Source organism: Eretmochelys imbricata, chromosome 11 (genome assembly GCF_965152235.1).
Source record: "Eretmochelys imbricata isolate rEreImb1 chromosome 11, rEreImb1.hap1, whole genome shotgun sequence".
In the NCBI taxonomy this organism is placed as follows: Eukaryota; Metazoa; Chordata; order Testudines; family Cheloniidae; genus Eretmochelys; species Eretmochelys imbricata.
The window spans coordinates 74,033,263-74,055,505 of NC_135582.1; the positions used below are offsets into that span (position 1 = coordinate 74,033,263).

A 22,243-nucleotide genomic window follows, 5' to 3' on the forward strand; every position below is an offset into this window, starting at 1 on the left:
AGCCTGTTACAGGAAAGGACTGGCCCATGCACTCCACATGCTGACAATCGTATGGAATGTTTAAACTACTGAGCTGGCCAATTTCTAAATAACAATGTAAAAGACATGTCTACTGTATTGACACACTGTTTTCTAAAGGGGAGAAGAATATGGTCTTATAGATGCTCAGATCGTGTGGTGATGGATGCAGGATAAGAAAATGCACACTTGTAATAGAACAAAGATCTCCTACTGAATAGCACTCATTCCCATGTGCCTCCATGCATCAGGCAAGAGTCTGTCAGGGAGAACAGGAGGGCAACATGCCCAATAGCTACAGAGTGAAAAAAACTGTTTTTGTTTGTTTCTTTGATGTTGCAAGAACATGGGTAGGGTGGTATACTGCTAAACTGGTAGAATTGTGCTGAACACCTTGTGTTAAAAAGAAATTATATTTTGTCATTAATTAAAACACAGCATTCATCAAGAAACACATCGTACCTCTCTGAGCTGATTCTGATCCTTTGGATGTGTGAAGTGGCTTGTTTTATGACAAAGATTGTTTAGAGGAAAATAGAGTAGGTAGAAACTGCAACGTCGTGTGGGAGTATAATTTAGAGAAAGTCTTTGAGTTTTGTGCTACATTGAGTGTCACTCAAGTTTCAGAGAACCTTTGTTTTCTCACCCACATTGTATTTCCTGATGCTGACGTGATCCAAGTTCTGGTTCTCCTGCATTACAAGCTTTGTACCACATATCCACACATTACTTCAGGGCATACTCTTCTAATGAGGGGTAGCCATCGACCTATTAAGACATCTGTATTTCCTGTACTAAGCGGCGAGGGGAATAGCCTTTTTGTGTGTGTATGTTACTAAAGGTAACTTCTTAAAATGCATAAAAATTGCCTAATATTTTAGTTCTGTAGAACATCTATTCAGGTCAAACTGTAGAAATTCTAGAACATAGTAAAAGAAACCAAACAGCACGTCGGGGTGAGGCTTGCTTTTAATATCTTCCCCTGTGTCCTTTTAGTTCTAAAATGCGTGTTAGGGATTTTCTTTTTTTAAAAAAATGCTACAGGCTTTAGCTGGAAATGCAGTCAAAGCTTGCTAATCACCTGCCATGGAGCCCTTCTCTCTTACCACCTGCTGACTTCTGTCCTAGCCCACCTACACTAGATTAAGAATCTGAATGAGGAAGCTTTAGTACAGTCACTAGTTCAGCTTCCTCAGTCAGGAGCCACAGTAAAGCACTCCAGCCAGCTCTCTTGCACTTCTAAGTGCTACGGGGTGAGAGCGGGGGAGCCATAGCTTCCCTTTGATGTCCTGATGGAAAAGGAGCATGAATAGTGATGCACCAAAGGAAAGCTACTGTTTCCCCTCCCAGCCTACCACAGTGCTCCAAGGTGCTCAGGAAGCAGCTGAGTTGTGTTGAAATAGCCCCTAGCTAAAGGAAGAACTAAGAGCTGCCCTTAGTTTCTTGACCTTATTGGATGAACTTTTGTTGGGGGAAGAAGGTAGCAGATGCGGAAAGGAGCAGTAGCTCTGAACTGCCTCTTCTGGCCCCCGTGATGAACCCAGCTGCCCTTTTTGCCCCTGGTGAGCTCCCACTTCGTATTCCAGAAATTAAATTGGGAGTATTGCTTATATTAACTTAGATTTAATATTCCCCATGTTTTGCTTATAAGAGTAGGTGGGAGTTGAAAAAGGGTCTTTTGGCCACTTACTGTAGCAGAAAGAGCAGTCAGGTTTTGTCTCAAAAGCACAACTGAAGATGTGGATGTATTCTGGGGAAGGGGAAACGTTATAGCCATTTTTTTCCAGTACTTCTACTTGCTGTGACTCGAATCCCAATATGTGTATCCTGAAAACAAGTAGAAGTGTATTTAACAAAGTATCAAAACTGTGTGTTAAGCGGAGATGTGATGTAAGTCTTCAGCAGTGGAACTGGTAAGCTTGGGTGTACTATTCCTTTGGAAGCAGCCGATCTGTGAGTACTGTGAGTGTGCAGTGAAGCAGAGGCTGGACATTCCACAGAGACACTCGGAGGGCTCAGAGTTGGAATGAGTCAATCGCTACTCTGTAGAGAGGCAGAAAGGCTTGTGCAGGCCTAGAGGAGAGCACTTGTGTTGCTTGTGGCCAGTGGAGTTGGGGAGCTGAACCCGAGCAGGCCCAGACAAGGCTTCCTTATATTAAGGGCAAGTGGTAGCCAGGTGCCACACAGTCCTGGGTATCCCTGGGAATAGTCACAGCAAGACTGTGGTGTTTTTCTGTAACTGTAGGGGTGACGTCAGCACAAGAGCAGCAGCATCACTAGTTTAGGGCCTTTCCACATGTGAAGCTGTATGTTCTAGGCATTCTCATGAAATGTCTGGGCAGTTACAAAGGAACTCCCCGCAGTATACTCTACTCTACTGCTGTTTTGATTTCTTCTACAGTCAGACAAGCAAACTACAGCAAAGCTATAAAAGAAGTGTGAATAGCCTTTGTTCATCCTAAGATCAAAGCTTCTTTTGACCACTAATAAACATTTTGTCCTAACAAACCCCCAGAACAAGTCATTAATTAGATTTTAATTAGGATGAAGAGCCATACATAAAAATGCAGAAGAAGCCCTTCCACACTGCTCTACTAAGCTGCCCATGCCAGCACAGAAAACAAGCGTTCCATTCCATTGTAGGTGTGTGTGTGCTAGCCACATGCACCGGTGCCAGAAATTTATACCCTTAGTGGTGTCCGTAGGGGACCGGCTCTGGTGTCCGTAGGGGACCGGCTCATATGCACCGGTATAAGGGATGCTGCCAATCCCCTCTCTCCCCCTCAGTTCCTTCTTAATATTGGTGCTGGAACACTCCTCTTGCTCTAGCCAAGTGGTTCTTATTCAGTGGTTCTTTGAACTTTTGTAAATAGTTGTAATTAGCGATAGTTAACAGCCCAGCTCATGAGACAGGTCATGGTGTCCGACACCATCAGGTGGTCCAGAAACATCTACACAGAGCACATCATGGGACACTGTGAGTACTAGGACGAGTAAACAAGACCACCGATCAGGGAAATAACCCACTTCCTTCCCTGATAAACCAAGGGACGCACCCCACCCATGTACCTATTCGCTATGCCAATACTGACTTGGACTCTAAATACATTCTGTGGGTGGCGTACCTGAGATCACTTATTCACTGACGCTTTAAAAACTCCAGCACCCCAATCTGGGTCTATGCTGATTATGTACTATGTATGTATCTTGTGAACTTTGTAATCGATACTTGTAATCTCACATAACTCGAGCCTGACCTCAGATGTACTGTACCTTCCTTCTTAAATTTGTGTAATCTTGATTTTAAACATTAGCTTTAATAAAAAATTTTACTCTAGAGATGGATAGTCCCCTGAGGGACTTAGCCCAGGGATGGGGCATGCCCCGCTCCTCGGGCTTCAAGCTGTGCGATCACTGTAAGAAGCCCAAAGAATCGTAGAATATCAGGGTTGGAAGGGACCTCAAGAGGTCATCTAGTCCAACCCCCTGCTCAAAGCAGGACCAATCCCCAACTAAATCACCCCAGCCAGGGCTTTGTCAAGCCTAACCTTAAAAGCCTCCTAGGGAAAGAGATTCCACCACTTCACTAGGTAACGCATTCCAGTGCTTCACCACCCTCCTAGTGAAAACGTTTTTCCTAACATCCAACCTAAATCTCTCCCACTGCAATTTGAGACCATTACTCCTCGTTCTGTCATCTGGTACCACTGAGAACAATCTAGATCCATCCTCTTTGGAACCCCCTTTCAGGTAGTGGAAAGCAGCTACCCCCTCATTTTTCTCTTCCCTCAGCCTCTCCTCATAAGTAATGTGCTCCAGCCCCCTATTCGTTTTTGTTGCCCTCCCGTGGACTCTTCCCAATTTTTCCACATCCTTCTTGTAGTGTGGGGCCCAAAACTGGACACAGTACTCCAGATGAGGCCTCACCAATGTCAAATAGAGGGGAACAATCACGTCCCTCGATCTGCTGGCAGTGCACCTACTTTTACAGCCCAAAATGCCGTTAGCCTTCTTGGCAACAAGGGCACACTGTTGACTCATATCCAGCTTCTCATCCATTGTAACCATAGGTCCTTTTCTGCAGAACTGCTGCCTAGCCACTTGGTCCCTAGTCCCTAGCAGTGCATGGGATTCTTCTGTCCTAAGTGCAGGACTCTGCACTTGTCCTTGTTGAACCTCATCAGATTTCTTTTGGCCCAATCCTCCAATTTGTCTAGGTCCCTCTGTATCCTATTGCTACCTTCCAGTGTATCTACCACTCCTCCCAGTTGAGTGTCATCTGCAAACTTGCTGAGGGTGCAGTCCACGCCATCCTCCAGATCATTAATGAAGATACTGAACAAAACCGGCCCCAGGACCGACCCTTGGGGCACTCCACTTGATACCGGCTGCCAACGAGACATGAAGCCATTGATCACTACCCATTGAGCCCGACGATCTAGCCATCTTTCTATCCACCTTATAGTCCATTTATCCAGCGCATACTACTTTAACTTGCCGGCAAGAATACTGTGGGAGACCATGTCAAAAGCTTTGCTAAAGTCAAGGAATAACACGTCCACTGCTTTCCCCTTATTCACAGAGCCAGTTATCTTGTCATAGAAGATAATTAGGTTAGTCAGGCATGACTTGCCCTTGGTGAATCCACGCTGACTGTTCCTGATCACTTTCCTCTCGTCTAAGTGCTTAAGAAGTGATTCCTTGAGGAGCTGCTGCATGATTTTTCCAGGGACTGAGGTGAGGCTGACTGGCCTGTAGTTCCCCGGATCTTCCTCCTTTCCTTTTTTAAAGATGGGCACTACATTAGCCTTTTTCCAATCATCTGGGACCTCCCCCAATTGCCATGAGTTTTCAAAGATAATGGCCAATGGCTCTGCAAATCACATCCACCAACTCCTTTAGCACCCTCGGATGCAGTGCATCCAGCCCCATGAACATGTGCTTGTCCAGCTTTTCTAAATAGTCCTGAACCACTCCTTTCTCTACAGAAGGCTGGTCATCTCCTCCCCATACTGTGCTGCCCAGTGCAGTAGTCTGGGAGCTGCCCTCATTCGTGAAACAGAGGCAAAAATAGCATTAAGAACATTAGCTTTTTCCACATCTCTGTCACTAGGTTGCCTCCCTCATTCAGTAAGGGGCCCACACTTTCCTGACCACCTTTTTGTTGCTAACATACCTGAAGAAACCCTTCTTGTTACTCTTCACACTTGGAGTTTCAGCTAGCAAGGGATGTTGTTTGGCCTTCCTGATTTCGCTGCATGCCTGAGCAACATGTTTACACTCCTCCCTGGTCATTTGTCCAATCTTCCACTTCTTGTAAGCTTTTTTGTGTTTAAGATCAGCAAGGATTTCACTGTTAAGCCAAGCTAGTCGCCTGCCATATGTACTATTCTTTCTGCACATCAGGATGGTTTGTTCCTGCAATCAGGATTCTTTAAAATCAGTCCTCAATCAGGATTCTTTAAAATACAGCCAGCTCTCTTGGACTCCATGTTATTCTCCCAGGGGATCCTGCCCATGCCAATCAACAATCCACATCTTAGCTGTTTGAAGTGTCTGGGTGAGTCCCACGTTAGCAAGAAGTGTCGCATTTGCAAGGGATTCAAGACCTGGACCAAGAAGGAGAGAGACGTTGGACTCCGCATGCTCCTCATGAAATCAGCACTTGCCACAGCCTCGGAGCCGACACATTTGGACTCAGTACTCCGTACTTTGGCATTGATAAGAAGCACCTCCTGGCACCGATGCCTCCCGGCATCGATCCACGTCACCGATACCAGCCAAAAGGCACAGAAAGCACACAGGAAGGGGGCACTCTCAGAGAACCCATGAGGGCAAGGATAAGGGAGAAGTTGAGCCTAGGCTGGCTCGGACCATCTCGCCATCACAGGAGGGCAGCCAGGCGGTCACCTCACCTATTGGGTCTAGTCTGCCCCACAATCTGCCTCCTAATCCAGGGAGTGATAGAGGCATGTGGTACCTCATGGAGCCGTCCATCCTGGAAGCCTTTAAAGCAACAAAGAACATCTTCTCCCTCCCAGTGCCACCTACTCCTCAGGAAGAGAGGCCCAAGGACCCCTCACTCCCAACCATTTCTAGAGTAAAGCCTTTCATGGCACCCCTACAAAAATCGGCCACGCAGCATTGTACTCCCCCATCTTACTCACCAGGGCCGTGCCAGCAACCTCCGGAGCCACGCCTCAGACCACAGACACTGTGGCCACTCGGTTAGTTCCTGGCACAGAACGCCAGACTCCAGGCACCGATCCCTTGGATCCCGACATCAGTCACCGCACTCGTGGTACCGGAACCCCAGCAGCAGTCACCCGACAGACGCTGCTCCCTGGTTCATAGGCGCCGCTCGCCAGAGCCTCCTCGGCGCTTTCCGGAGCTAGTCACTGGAGCGTCACAGACAATCTCCATGCTCCCAGTCGCTGGAGCCTGCACACTATCCTCAAAGCAGGTGGCATCGCTCCCTGGCTTATTACCAGGCCTATGGGCAGCACCACTGTCGCCGGATATGTTAAATAGATTGAGCTCTTGGAATCTATCACTAGATGACATATTTAATCATTCCTGTGTGTCTTCTCTGAACCCTCTCCAATTTTTTAATACCCTTCTTGAGTTCTGTGTACCAGAATTGGATCTGGTATTGCACTGGTGCCAAATACAGAGGTAAAACAGCCTTTCTACTTCTACTCAAGATTCTTTTGATTATACATCCCAGGATAGCATTTGCGCTTTGCCAAACTTATTGTAAAAGTCAGTATTACTTAGAAATACTGAAGAACTACCCTTAATATCTGTAAAGATAGGTATACTCCTGGCACATCTGTGTGATTATTTCTCCCATAAATGCGTTGTATGGGGAGTATGAAAAATGCTAAATCTCTTATGCAAATGAGGCAGTATGTAAAGTTACTTCAGAAGCCCACTTTAAAATGAATAGTTTTACGGAGGTAAAACAGTGAGGCTGAAAGAAGCCAGATAGAACGTCTCAAGTCATATTGGGTCCTGTAGAAAAGCACATGATGGGTATCTTGTTTAGGAGACCCTATGGACTGGGGAAGCAGTTGTTCTACATGTCTTAATTTCTTAAATTGTTAATTTACTCACAGTATGTTTTCTCCCTCTCCTTGCCCATGGACTATGCTTTGACATTGCAGGAAGGCTTGTGTGCCCCCATAAAGGCAGTGGTGAAGGCCCTGTGTTCCACATGCAATAGAGAGGCCTTAGAGAGAAGAGAGAACATATTACTGTTGGGGAAATTCTGCCTGAAAAAATTAAAAATTCTGCATATTATTTGTCAGAATAACACAATATAATCAAGCCAGTTTAAATTATTTTGTTAATTTATTTAAACTACAGTACAGAAAAACGTCACTAACTATTCAGGACTTTCTAAACACATGCGTGTTAAGTTACAAATACTTGGTAACCAATACCCTGCATTCCAGCTATAATCTCGCTAGCTACTTTGAAGAGTGCTTGGTTCTGACTGTCCTGACATTTTATTGACCGCTTTTATAAACAATTTATTTTCCCTCAGTCTTTTTTTAAATGGGTAAGTAAAATAGATCCTGAATTGCAATCTACCCCATTGTGCCACTCAGGCACGGGGAAAAAAGCGAAAGAGCGCACAGATCTTCCTGACTGAGGATTCCCTTACTGTCATTTACAATAAGGCTCCTTTACACCACTCTGGCAATGTAAAGGATCCTTAAACGTTTTACACCTTTTTTTATGCTCCTGGGGGAATTCACTATAAATGGGAACAATTAACTAACAACAATAGGAACAACTATGCAGGCAGGCTGCTACATTTTCTGCTCTGCCCTAGGGGACAGAGACTGCCTAATACCTACCTCCAAACAATCTGAAGCCCTATCGCTCCACACAAGGCTGAGCGAGAGTCTCTCTTGGTTGCACACACACCTGCCCAGCCCTGCTTTCCCTCGTGGTGACTGACGTCTCCACACATGCACGCCCAACCCCCATTCCTCCCGCGCTCATTTATGTCTCTGCCAGGTGCTATGGGTGCTCGAACCAACACGCCTGGGCTGCTAGGGAAGGGTGTTTGTTCCCTGCAGATTTCTTTGCTTCCCCATTTTTCTGAGGGGAAGCAAAGAAAACTGCAAGAGAAACAAATTCTGCATGTGCCCCAAGAGTATCATATTTTCTCTAAATAAACTGAGGCACTAAGGCCACAATTCAGTAATGTAATTGAACATACGAATGGCCCCATTGACTTCAGTAAGACTAATGACAATGCTTAAAGTTAGACGTGTCCTTAATTATCTGGCTGAATAAATACTGTGACAAAGTTCCTCCTCTACCTTGGTGGGTCTTGCGCTTATTGGTGGATTTGCTCGCCTTGGAGCTTCACGGCAGCCCTCAGTTTGGCCGTTTTTGTGAACCCACAGTCCAGGTCAACTCCTCCTGTGTCTGACCAGGAGTTGGGAGGTTTGCGGGGAACCCGGGCCCACCCTCTCCTCCGGGTTCCAGCCCAGGGCCCTGTGGAAGGCAGCTGTCTAGAGTTCCTCCTGGAACAGCTGTGCGACAGCTACAACTCCGTGGGCTACTTTCCCATGGCCTCCTCCCAACACCTTCTTTATCCTCAACATAGGACCTTCCTCCTGGTGTCTGATAATGCTTGTACTCCTCCGTCCTCCAACAGTATGCATTCTCACTCTCAGCTCTTAGCGCCTCTTGCTCCCAGCTCCTTACACGCGCACCACAAACTGAAGTGAGCTCCTTTTTCAACCCAGATGCCCTGATTAGCCTTCCTAATTGATTCTAGCAGCTTCTTGATTGGCTGCAGGTGTTCTAATCAGCTTGTATGTCTTAATTGTCTCCAGAAGGTTTGTGATTGTTCTGGAACCTTCCCTGTTACCTTACCCAGGGAAAAGGGACCTACTTAACCTGGGGCTAATGTATCTGCTTTCTATTACTCTCCTGTGGCCATCTGGCCCGACCCTGTCACATATCCCCCCGCTGCTCAACACTACGGGGTTTGGCAACTTGGGACGTCAGGCAGTGTACTCGTGACAAGCCATCTGCATTGCCATGGTGGCTTCCAGCCCGATGTTGTATGGTGAATTGTAGGGACAGGAACCATCTGGTCACCCTTGCATTCTTCTCTTTATTTTGCTGCATCCGCTGGAGGGGTGCATGGTCGGTCACAAGGGTAAACCGTCATCCCAGAAGGTAATAAAGTAGTGTTTCCATGGCCCATTTCACAGCTAGGCACTCTTTCAACCATGGCATACTTCTGCTCTCTCGGGAGAAGTTTCCTGCTGAGGTAGAGGATTGGGTGTTCATCTCCGACCATCTGCGATAGGACAGCTCCCAATCCTACTTCAGATGCATCTGTTTGTAAAATGAATTCTTTGTTGAAGTCGGGCTGTAAGCATGGGGTTACTGCAGAGGGCTGTCCGTAGATCCATGAATGCTTTTTCTGCAGCAAAAAGAAAAGGAGTACTTGTGGCACCTTAGAGACTAACCAATTTATACTGTGGAAACTGCAGCAGACTTTATATATACACAGAGAATATGAAACAATACCTCCTCCCACCCCACTGTCCTGCTGGTAATAGCTTATCTAAAGTAATCTTCAGGTTAGGCCATTTCCAGCACAAATCCAGGTTTTCTCACCCTCCACTATGGATAGCTATGGATGGGCTATCACCAGCAGGAGAGTGAATTTGTGTGGGGGGGTGGAGGGTGAGAAAACCTGGATTTGTGCTGGAAATGGGCAGGACAGTGGGGTGGGAGGAGGTATTGTTTCATATTCTCTGTGTATATATAAAGTCTGCTGCAGTTTCCATGGTATGCATCTGATGAAGTGAGCTGTAGCTCACGAAAGCTCATGCTCAAATAAATTGGTTAGTCTCTAAGGTGCCACAAGTACTCCTTTTCTTTTTGCAAATACAGACTAACACGGCTGTTACTCTGAAACCTGTTTTTCTGCAGCATCTCTCCACTTCACCATGTCTGGACCCCGAGCTTTTATCAGGTCTATCAGGGGACTCGCTCTGGTAGCAAAATGGGGAATAAATCATTGGTAGTACCCCACCACACCCAGGAATGCCCAGACTTGCTTTTTCCGATTCAGTTGGGGCCAATTTTGGATAGTCTCTAGTTTGTTTAGTTTAGGCTTGACCATGCCCCTTCCTACAATGTAGCCAAGGTATTTAGCCTCGACTAGCCCTATAGCACACTTGGCTGGGTTGGCTGTGAGGCCAGCCCGTCTTAGCGTGTCCAGAACCGCTTCCACCTTTCCTAAGTGGGTTTCCCAGTCGGGGGTGTGAATAATCACATCATCCAGGTATGCCGCTGCGTAACTGGTATGGGGCCATAGGAGCTTGTCCATAAGACGCTGGAAGGTGGCAGGTGCCCCATGCAGTCCAAAAGGAAGAACAGTATATTGAAACAGACCCTCTGGTGTAGAGAATGTCATCTTTTCTTTCGCATCTTTGGCAAGGGGAATCTGCCAGTATCCCTTTGTTAAATCAAGGGTGCTGAAAAATCGGGCACTGCCCAGGCAGTCAACTAACTCATCGATATGGGGTATGCATCGAATTTGGATATCTCATTCAGCCGGCGAAAGTCATTACAAAACCTAGTGGTGTCATCAGGTTTGGGCACCAACACAGTCAGGCTTGACCACTGACTGTGGGACTCTTCTATGACTCCCACCTCCAACATCCTTTTTACCTCTGCCTTGATCTCCTCCCTTTTTGCCGCTAGGACCCGATAGGGCCTTAAAGTTACCTTTGCCCCAGGGTCTGTGATAATGTAGTGATATGCTTCGGTGGTCCGACCTGGTTTGGTTGAAAACATGTCATGGTATCGGTTGATCATCTCAGTTATGTCCTTCTTCTGGTTTGGTGTCAGATCAGTGGATATCCTGATCTGCTCCTGCATGTTATTTCCCTGGATCGGGGTCTCTTGGACCACTACACATGCCTCTCGTTGATGCCAAGGCTTTAAGAGGTTAATATGATAAATTTGTTCTTGTTTCCGGCGTCCTGGCTGCCGCACCTTGTATGTTACTTCCCCCACGGGTTCAACCACCTCATAGGGCCCCTGTCATTGGGCCAAAAGCTTGCTTTCTGCCGTGGGTACCAACACTATCACCCAATCCCCTGGTTGGAACTGTCGGATTTTTGCCTGGCGATTGTAATGGGTTCGCTGGACCTCCTGCGCCTTTTCCAAATGTTCCCGTACAATAGGGGTGACCCGGGCAGTCCGTTCTCAAATCTGCAACACATGGTCAATTATATTTCTCCCCTCATTGGGTTCCTCTTCCCAGATTTCTTTTGCGATATCTAGTATGCCACGGGGGGTGGCGTCCGTATAATAATTCAAAGTGGGAAAACCCAGTTGAGGCCTGAGGTACCTCCCGGATTGCAAACATAAGGTAGGGTGTCCTAATCGTTCCCGTCCCGACTTACCACTTTCCTTATCATTGCCTTGGGGGTTCGGTTAAACCTTTCTACCAGCCCATCGATCTGCGGATGAAAGACTGGAGTTCTCAGGGTATGTATATGGAGCAGTGTACAGAGGTCCTTCATTAGCTTTGACATAAAAGGGGTTCCTTGGTCTGTTAATATCTCCTTTGGTAGCCCCACTCGGGCAAAGATCCCCACCAACTCTTTAGCTATCGTTTTAGAGGCCGTGTTCCACAGGGGGACAGCTTCTGGGTAGCGAGTGGCATAATCCAGAATGACAAGTATATATTGGTGGCCCCGGGCTGTCTTCTCCAGGGGTCCCACTAGGTCCATGGCTATTCACTCAAAGGGGACCTCTTTGATGGGAAGGGGTACTAAAGGTGCCCTCAAGTGGGGACAGGGACTGTGCAGCTGACACTCCGGGCAGGATGCACAGTACCGCCGAACTTCTTCATGTACTCCGGGCCATAAGAATCGTCGCAGGACCCATGCCAGGGTCTTCTTTACTCTCAAATGCCCCCAAAAAAGATGACTATCGGCCAGACTTAATACAGCATTCGGGTGTTTTTGAGGTACTAGGATCTGCTGTATCTTCTGCCCCTGTACTGATATAACCCGGTATAAGAGATTCTTCTTCATTATGAAGTAGGGTCCTGGTCCTTGGGTTTTCCCTTCCATGGGAACCCCATCTGTTTCGGTCACCTCCTTCCTAATGTAGTCGTACCTTGGGTCTTCACCTGGTCCCTTCCAAAATCTGCTCTCCCGGGGCTAATCTGCCCAAGATCTAGGGGGCCAGTCTCTGTTGTGTCTACTGGTTCAGAGGCGTTAAGGTGTGGGTCAGACTCGGGTGCTTCTCCCTCCTGGGTGGCCTCCTTTTCAGCTGCTCGGGTCCGCCTACCTACAAGAGCTGCCCTCTGGCTTTGGGCCAGTATTCAGGTTGCCAGGGCCTTAGCTGCCCTTCTTTCCCTTTTCGTCTTTCTACACCGTCTGGGAGTGGAGAACAAATCTGGGGATATTTCAAAGAAGGTTGGGGGTTGACAGTCTACTGTGGATGCCTCACTACTTTCAGGGCTTCCCCCTTTCTCCAATTCCCCTACTGGGAGTAAATCTTCAGACCCTGGGAAGTCCCTCCCTATGAACACCGGGTGTGGGAGTTTAGGGACTACACCTGCTGCTACCTCAGTAATGTTCCCCTGAATCTCGATTTTTACTGAGATGGTGGGGTAATAACCAACTGTCCCATGGACGCATGTTATCCCCATATGCTTGGCCCACAGCAGCTGACTACGCTTCACGAGCTTCCCTGAGACAAGCGTGATAGCACTCCCCAAATCAACCAGTGCTGTGGTCTCTACCCCATTTAGCTTCACTGGTTTGGTATACATATGTGGGATAAGTGAGACCCCACAAGGTGGATTAGGGAGCATGGGTCTGCCCACTTCCCCAGGTTACACTGCATAGGCTCCTCGGCATTAGGACACTGTGCAGCTCTGCGCCCCCATTCCCCGCAGGTGTAACATCCGTATGGAGCCCTAGGCGTTCCCTGGTCTCTTGGTTTGGGCAGTCTAACATCATGATCCTCTTCCCCCTCAGTGCTCCGACTCTTTGTGGCTTCTGGTGGGCCTTCAGCCCCTCTCTTTTTCCACCTGGGTTCTCCTCGTGGCCCAGTCACCCGAGCTCGAGGGCTTGGTGCTGCTAGTTTAACCTGGGGTGCTTCTTCCTTAACTGGTCGGGTCAGCTCCCTTGCCGTCCTTCACCTTTCTACCAGCGTGACAACCTCATTGTAGGTGGAGGGTTTGTTCTGGCTTACCCAGGCACGAAGGTCTGGCAGTAGTCCTCTCATGTATCAGCCGATGACCAGAACCTCTAGTATCTCCTCCAGACTCCGGGACTCAGTTCGTAACCACTTTCGTGTGAGATGGATGAGGGGTTTTGTCTTCCTGGTATCTCCATTCATGATATCTCTGCTTGCAGCTTGGGGTAGTCTGCCGCAGCCTCTTCAGGCAAATCATAGTAGGCCTTCTGGGCCTCCCCACACAGGAATGGAGCGAAGATGCCAAACCATTGTTTTTGAGGCCAAGCCTCCCACAGCACTGTCCTCTCAAAGGCCAGGAGGTATGCCTCTACATCATTCCCCCGCGTCATTTTCTGCAGCCAATTGCTGGCCCGCATGATCTGCGTCCCATCATGGCCGCGATTCAGCTCTGTAAGGGCCTTTACCTGGTTTACCAGTTCTTGCAACATAGTCCGTTCTTGAGCAGCCTGGTCCATCAGCAGGCGATTAGTCTCTTGCTGTAGCCACACTGCCTCCTGTTGGGCGGCTGCCTGGACACGGGTAGTCTCCTGCTGGGCAGCTGTGGCTTGTATCAGTGCCCGCACTACGTCTTCCATTGTGGTGAAAAAAAAAAAAAACTTTCCTTTTTTTTTTCTCCCCCCAAACAGCCGCCTCCTTCCGTCGCGCTGTGCACACCAAATCCCACTGCTGACATCAGTTGTGACAAAGTTCCTCCTCTACCTTGGTGGGTCGTGCGCTTATTGGCAGATTTGCTCGCCTTGGAGCTTCACGGCAGCCCTCAGTTTAGCCGTTTTTGTGAACCCACAGTCCAGGTCAACTCCTCCTGTGTCTGACCAGGAGTTGGGAGGTTTCATAGAATCATAGAATATCAGGGTTGGAAGGGACCCCTGAAGGTCATCTAGTCCAACCCCCTGCTCGAAGCAGGACCAATTCCCAGTTAAATCATCCCAGCCAGGGCTTTGTCAAGCCTGACCTTAAAAACTTCCAAGGAAGGAGATTCCACCACCTCCCTAGGCAACGCATTCCAGTGTTTCACCACCCTCTTAGTGAAAAAGTTTTTCCTAATATCCAATCTAAACCTCCCCCACTGCAACTTGAGGCCATTACTCCTCGTTCTGTCATCTGCTACCATTGAGAACAGTCTAGAGCCATCCTCTTTGGAATCCCCTTTCAGGTAGTTGAAAGCAGCTATCAAATCCCCCCTCATTCTTCTCTTCTGCAGGCTAAACAATCCCAGCTCCCTCAGCCTCTCCTCATAAGTCATGTGTTCTAGACCCCTAATCATTTTTGTTGCCCTTCGCTGGACTCTCTCCAATTTATCCACATCCTTCTTGTAGTGTGGGGCCCAAAACTGGACACAGTACTCCAGATGAGGCCTCACCAATGTTGAATAGAGGGGGACGATCACGTCCCTCGATCTGCTCGCTATGCCCCTACGTATACATCCCAAAATGCCATTGGCCTTCTTGGCAACAAGGGCACACTGCTGACTCATATCCAGCTTCTCGTCCACTGTCACCCCTAGGTCCTTTTCCGCAGAACTGCTGCCTAGCCATTCGGTCCCTAGTCTGTAGCGGTGCATTGGATTCTTCCGTCCTAAGTGCAGGACCCTGCACTTATCCTTATTGAACCTCATCAGATTTCTTTTGGCCCAATCCTCCAATTTGTCTAGGTCCTTCTGTATCCTATCCCTCCCCTCCAGCGTATCTACCACTCCTCCCAGTTTAGTATCGTCCGCAAATTTGCTGAGAGTGCAATCCACACCATCCTCCAGGTTTGCGGGGAACCCGGGCCCGCTCTCTACTACGGGTTCCAGCCTAGGGCCCTGTGGAATGCAGCTGTCTAGAGTGACCTCCTGGAACAGCTGTGCAACAGGTACAACTCCGGGCCGGTTTTGTTCAGTATCTTAATAAACGATCTGGAGGATGATGTGGATTGCACCCTCAGCAAGTTTGCAGATGACACTAAACTGGGAGGAGAGGTAGCTACGCTGGAGGGTAAGGATAGGATACAGAGGGACCTAGACAAATTGGAGGATTGGGCCAAAAGAAAACTGATGAGGTTCAACAAGGACAAGTGCAGAGTCCTGCACTTAGGACAGAAGAATCCCATGCACCGCTACAGACTAGGGACCGAATGGCTCGGTAGCAGTTCGGTAGAAAAGGACCTAGGGGTTACAGTGGACAAGAAGCTGGATATGAGTTAACAGTGTGCCCTTATTGCCAAGAAGGCCAATAGCATTTGGGGATGTATATGTAGGGGCATTGCCAGCAGATCGAGTGGCGTGATCGTTCTACTCTATTGGACATTGGTGAAGCCTCATCTGGAGTACTGTGTCCAGTTTTGGGCCCCACACTACAAGAAGGATGTGGAAAAATTGGAAAGAGTCCAGCGGAGGGCAACAAAAATGATTAGGGGACTGGAACGCATGACTTATGAGGAGAGGCTGAGGGAACTGGGGATGTTTAGTCTGCGGAAGAGAAGAATGAGGGGGGATTTGATAGCTGCTTTCAACTACCTGAAAGGGGGTTCCAAAGAGGATGAATCCAGACTGTTCTCAGTGGTAGCTGATGACAGAATGAGGAGTAATGGTCTCAAGTTGCAGTGGGGGAGGTTTAGGTTGCATATTAGGAAAAACGTTTTCACTAGGAGGGTGGTGAAATACTGGAATGCGTTACCTAGGGAGGTGGTGGAATCTCCTTCCTTAGAAGTTTTTAAGGTCAGGCTTGACAAAGCCCTGGCTGGGATGATTTAGTTGGGGATTGGTCCTGCTTTGAGCAGGGGTTTGGGCTAGATGACCTCCTGAGGTCCCTTCCAACCCTGATATTCTATGATTCCTGGGCTACTTCCCCATGGCCTCCTCCCAACACCTTTGTCCTCACCATAGGACCTTCCTCCTGGTGTCTGATAATGCTTGTACTCCTCAGTTCTCCAACAGTATGCGTCCTCACTCTCAGCGCCTCTTGCTCCCAGCTCCTTACACACGCACCACAAACTGAAGTGAGCTCCTTTTTAAACCCAGGTGCCCTGATTAGCCTTCCTTAATTGATTCTAGCAGCTTCTTGATTGGCTGCAGGTGTTCTAATCAGCCTGTCTGTCTTAATTGTCTCCAGAAGGTTCGTGATTGTTCTGGAACCTTCCCTGTTACCTTACCCAGGGAAAAGGGACTTACTTAACCTGGGGCTAATATATCTGCCTTCTATTACTCTCCTGTAGCCATCTGGCCCGACCCTGTCACAATACCTAACTGAATTTTTGAATTAATAAGTGTATACCATTTGATAAGAAGACATTACGTGACCTAAAGAGTACAAAGCTTTTGAGATTGACTTCCATGCATTGTAGATTGCATTAAGACTCTGAACAACACTTCATTTGGACACATTGTATGGTGGGATGAATGTCAGTTGATTTTCAGTAGAACTGATGTTTCTTAAAGAAAATTGAACCTATGCGCTCAAACTCCATAATATCGTTTGAGTTATGTGCTGGCTGATTCATGTTATTTTCTTATTTATACTTTTGAAGTATAGGTCTCTTAAATTTAGGCAGCATTTTTTTCATTAGATGACAGTAAAAAAAAAAAAAAAGCTTATTGGCCCTGACTGAGCTTTCAATATGCATTGTTGAAAATTGAAATTCTTTATAACACTGAGACATTCCGAAATAACATATGTAAATACCTAGAATTTCAGATAATTCTGTGCTGCTGGCAGGGTGTTGTTAATTCACTTAACTCCGACTTACGTAACACCTAGTGAAATGTATACAGATATTTTCATGTACCATGGATATGAATGACAGGTGAAATGGGATACCAGTGTTTAAAAATTCCTTGGAGTTTTGATAAAAATTTCTGTATAGCATTAGTATTTTTTTTTTAAAAAAAGAAAAAACAATATTGTAGAACAAAGTCTAAACTTTTAGTTCTAGAATGGGTAAGGGTTTAAACAACTACTAACTATTTTGAAACTTATCTCAAGATGAGGAGGGGATGACGAACACCATGTAATACATTTGTCTGGGAAATTCCATGTGTTTTCTTTGGATGGTCATATCTTCCTTTGGAGATGTTTTGTTTAAGCATTTGGTTCCTTATTTTCATTCACATTGAAATTCTTGTTACAGGAAATGATTCTTATTAGTATATTCAGACCTGTAGCATCATTTGTAATACAGTAACTCCTCGCTTAACGTTGTAGTTATGTTCCTGAAAAATGCAACTTTAAGTGAAACAGTGTTAAGCAAATCAAATTTCCCCATAAGAATTAATGTAAATGGGGGAGGGGGATTAGGTACCAGGGAAATTTTTTTTCACCAGACAAAAGACTATATATTATGTAGCTATATAGATACACACACACACACACACTATAAGTTTTAAACAAACAATTAAATACTGGTACACAGCGATGATGATTGTGAAGCTTGGTTGAGGTAGTGAAGTCAGAGGGTGGGATATTTCCCAAGGAATGCCTTACTGCTAAATGATGAACTAGCAATTGCCTGAGCCTTCAAGGGTTAACTTGTTAATGTAGCCTCACATTCTACAAGGCAGCATGAATGGAGGGAGGGGAGACAGAGAGACACACCCTGTGCGTGGGAGAGAGAGAGAGAGCTGCACATTACTCCTTTAAATTCGCTGAGCCCACTCTAAGTTCACTGTCTTTTTAAGTTAATCTGCAAGCTGAGATGGCAGCTGCTGCCAGGAAGCTCCCTCCATCCTGAGCCCTGTCCTGTGTCCTCCCCTCTCCCTCTTCTTCTCCCCCCCCCCCACTCTATGGAAGATTGAGTAAGTGGGGTGCAGGAGCAAGGGGGAGGTGGACACTGTGACATTAGACCCCACCCCTGCACAGCAAGCAGGAGGCTCCGGGGAGCAGCTCCAAGGCAGAGGGCAGGAGCAGCACATGGCAGTGGGGGGAGGGACAGCTGAACTGCTGGCAATTGATAGCCTGCTGGGCAGCTGCGGCACAGGGAACTTAGGGGAACAACAGGGAGCTGATGGGGCGCTGCTGGTCCACCCTGGTTCCACCCAACCCCCACTAGCTAACTTCAATGGGCTGCTCTTCCTGCAAGCAGTGGACAAAGCAGGCGGCTGCCAAACGACATTGTAAGGGAGCATTGCGCAACTTTAAACAAGCATGTTCCCTAATTGATCAGCAACGTAACAACGAAACAGCGTTAACCGGGACGACTTTAAGTGAGGAGTTCCTGTATTAGCTAATCTATGATACCCTGATTTTTTTTCTCCATTTTAAGGTGTTTCATACTTAGACACTTTCTTCATTGTATACCTTTAAAATACAGTGATTTCTCTATTCCAAACACAAAACGTAATTCAGACAAATACCATACAAGAATAAATAATATGAATGAAAACCTCATTTTAATGTAATTTATATTGTCATATTTTTCTTTGTCAGAAGTCAGATGCTTTAACCAACTGTAGAATATGGTTCAGCGTAGCAGCCGTGTTAGTCTGTATCCGCAAAAAGAAAAGGAGTACTTGTGGCACCTTCGAGACTTACAAATTTATTTGAGCATAAGCTTTCATGAGCTACAGCTCACTTCATACATTGCATGCATATGTAGATACTCCATATATATGCACAATATACATAGCCACATTTATATGAAACATTGCTTTACTTTTTTTTAAAGTATAGACCCAAACATCTAATCAATTAATTTATTTAAAATGTAAATTGGCTGTAACTGTAAATTATCTACCTTAAAGAATAAAGACTATACCATGAGGCTCTGAGTGTTCTCATGTCTATTGTCTACTTTTAAACTAATATTAGGTCCTTCCCTTTAAAGCAGAGCTCTTTTTTTTCTGAACTAACGTGGAAGAAAGTGCAATTGATATTTAAATAGCCCCCTCTTTAATTTTGTCCTTCTGGCAAACAACAGATTTATATTCATTCCACTTGCTGTCTTTATGTAAATGGCCTATAACGTGATTTTGCCCTTCACTAATGGATTTCAAATTGAATTTTAAAATCATCTTGATGAGCCTGACACTTTTTAAAAGTATCTCCTTTATCTTTTTTTAAAGCAAATTTAGGTAGACATTTTTTTCTGTCCATGGTATATTCATGAAAAGCTCCTTCTCTAAAGTCTCATCAGAAAACAGTTTTGATGAGAACTTTTAAGCGTTTGATCATGAAGTCGTCAACTTCCAATTTGTGTGCTGTTCTCAATTAAAACATTCTATGTTGGCATTCTACACACTCTAGAGGGAAATAAATCTGTAGCCAGACTTTGTTAAACAAAATCAGTTTGTAAATCCGACTTCAAGTCTGCTGAAGAAGTTTTACATTGTCAACCCTTGGGCACAAAGAATCAAGTGTATCAGTATTTAGTGGTGAGAGCATAGAACTTGCCAGTAAAAGGAATTAGACAGCAGAATTGCTGGAGAGTGGAGGAGGAGAAAGTTTGGATAAGTTCACAAATCCAGTAAATGTCAGGAGCCCTGAAGCACTCAAGGAAATATTTCAAACATACTCAAGAGAGCACAAAGTTTACAAAAAAAGATGTCTTCCAGTGGGAATCTTTTCCCTTTCTCATGGCTTCCTTACCTATTGAAAAATATTTATATGAGACACATAGTGCTGGCAGTTCAGTTTCTTCTCTGATTCCTACTTAGGAGGATGTGGTGAGGGTTCTGTGCACATCTCCTGACTCTTCCATTTGATGAATATAGCGTCTTGGAACATTCCCATGCCTGAAACTTTCATTTAAGGGGATAGTTAAAATGTGTATCATATGATGTAAAGGGGTTCAAATTTTACAAATTTCCTGTGGCCACAAACCTCTTGGCAGTCCTGATGACCTTAAGGTAGTTATACATTTTAAGATAAACTTTTGAAGTATTGCGTGTGTGTTAGTCATACGACAATCCTTGAACTATGCTTGGGAAATTAAGGTAATTATTCTTTTGTTATCCGCTATAGAGGCCCATTGATTTATTAATTTATAGAATATCCATTCCAAGGCTCTACCTTTGCGATAAGCTTAGTAGTCAGCAGTGGAGTGATTATAAATATATTATAGGTGAATATCTTACTTTGTATTAGATCTCATGAACTTTACAACAAATCATACTGCAAACCATTATCTCCAGTCCATAGGTAAAACATTGTAACATGCTTTTTTATAAAAAGCACTATTAATCCTGATCATTAGTGTTTTAACAGAACTAGTGCAGAAGGAATCTGTTGGTATTTTTTCATTATACTGATAATGCTTTATTCCAATTATTATGTCATATGATTAATTTCCCTTACATTTCTGTGGAATACTTCACTGAAGATTAGCCAATATAGTTAGCAGAAAACGATGAATAAGATGATGTTAAATGGAACTCTGCATTCAGTGATGACTTTTCCTTTCTTTGTACAGCATCTGAACCCAACCTGAAATTACGATCCAGATTAAAGCAGAAAGTTGCTGAAAGACGGAGCAGTCCCCTGTTACGCAGGAAAGATGGCCCAGTGGTTACTGCTCTGAAAAAGCGTCCCCTGGATGTCACAGGTATGTTAACATAAGAACATAAGAACAGCCATACTGGGTCAGACCAAAGGTCCATCCAGCCCAGTATCCTGTTTGTCAACAGTGGCCAATGCCAGGTGCCTGTGAACCTAACAGGTAATGATCAAGTGATCTCTTTCATGCCATCCATCTCCACCCTCTGACAAACAGAGGCTAGGGACACCATTCCTTACCCATCCTGGCTATTAGCCATTAATGGACTTAACGTCCATGAATTTATCCAATTCTCTTTTAAACCCTGTTATAGTCCTAGCCTTCACAACCTCCTCAAGCAAGGAGTTCCACAGGTTAACTGTGCGCTGGGTGAAGAAGAACTTCCTTTTATTTGTTTTAAACATGCTACCCATTAATTTCATTTGGTGACCCCTAGTTCTTATATTTTGGGAACAAGTAAATAACTTTCACTTTCTCAACACTACTCATGATTTTCTATACCTCTATCATATCCCCCCTTAGTCTCCTCTTTTCCAAGATGAAACGTCCTAGCCTCTTTAATCTCTCCTCATATGGGACCTGTTCCAAACCTCTAATCATTTTAGTTGCCCTTTTCTAATGCCAGTATATCTTTTTTTGAGATGAGGGGACCTCATCTGTACGTAGTATTCAGGATGTGGGCATACCATGGATTTATATAAGGGCAATAAGATATTCTCCATCTTATTCTCTATCCCTTTTTTAATGATTCCTAACATTCCGTGTGCTTTTTTGACTGCCACTGCACACTGCGTGGACGTCTTCAGAGAACTGTCCACGATGACTCCAAGATCTTTCTCCTGATTAGTTATAGATAAATTAGCCCCCATCATATTGTGAGTATAGTTGGGGTTATTTTTTCCAGTGTGCATTACTTTACATTTGTCCACATTAAATTTCATTTGCCATTTTGTTGCCCAGTCACTTAGTTTTGTGAGATCTTTTTGAAGATCTTCACAGTCTGCTTTGGTCTTAACTATCTTGAGCAGTTTAGTATCATCTGCAAACTTACTGTTTACCCCTTTCTCCAGATCATTTATGAATAAGTTGAATAGGATTGGTCCAAGGACTGACCCTTGGGGAACACCACTACTTACCCCTCTCCATTCTGAAAATTTACCATTTATTTCTACCCTTTGTTCCCTGTCTTTTAATCAGTTCTCAATCCATGAAAGGATCTTCCCTCTTATCCCATGACAACTTAATTTACATAAGAGCTTTTGGTGAGGGACCTTATCAATGGCTTTCTGGAAATCTAAGTACACTATGTCCACTGGATCCCCCTTGTCCACATGTTTGTTGACCCCCTCAAAGAACTCTAATAGATTAGTAAGATATGATCTCCCTTTACAGAAGCCATGTTGACTTTTGCGTAACAATTTATGTTCTTCTATATGTCTGACAATTTTATTCTTTACTATTGTTTCAACTAATTTGCCGGGTATGGACG

The 22,243-nt window shown here is 45.4% G+C and overlaps 1 protein-coding gene across 12 annotated transcripts in view; it reads left to right on the forward strand.

Annotated features, from left to right (window-relative positions):
* The window catches only part of HDAC4 (histone deacetylase 4), a 474,722-nt gene that overhangs the window by 332,443 nt on the left and 120,036 nt on the right, over positions 1 to 22,243 (forward strand). For all 12 annotated transcript variants that reach the window (XM_077830169.1, XM_077830172.1, XM_077830164.1 and 9 more), the window contains one exon: positions 20,671 to 20,802. In XM_077830169.1, the coding sequence (XP_077686295.1) occupies positions 20,671 to 20,802 (132 nt within the window). The remainder of the gene's footprint in view (positions 1 to 20,670; positions 20,803 to 22,243) is intronic.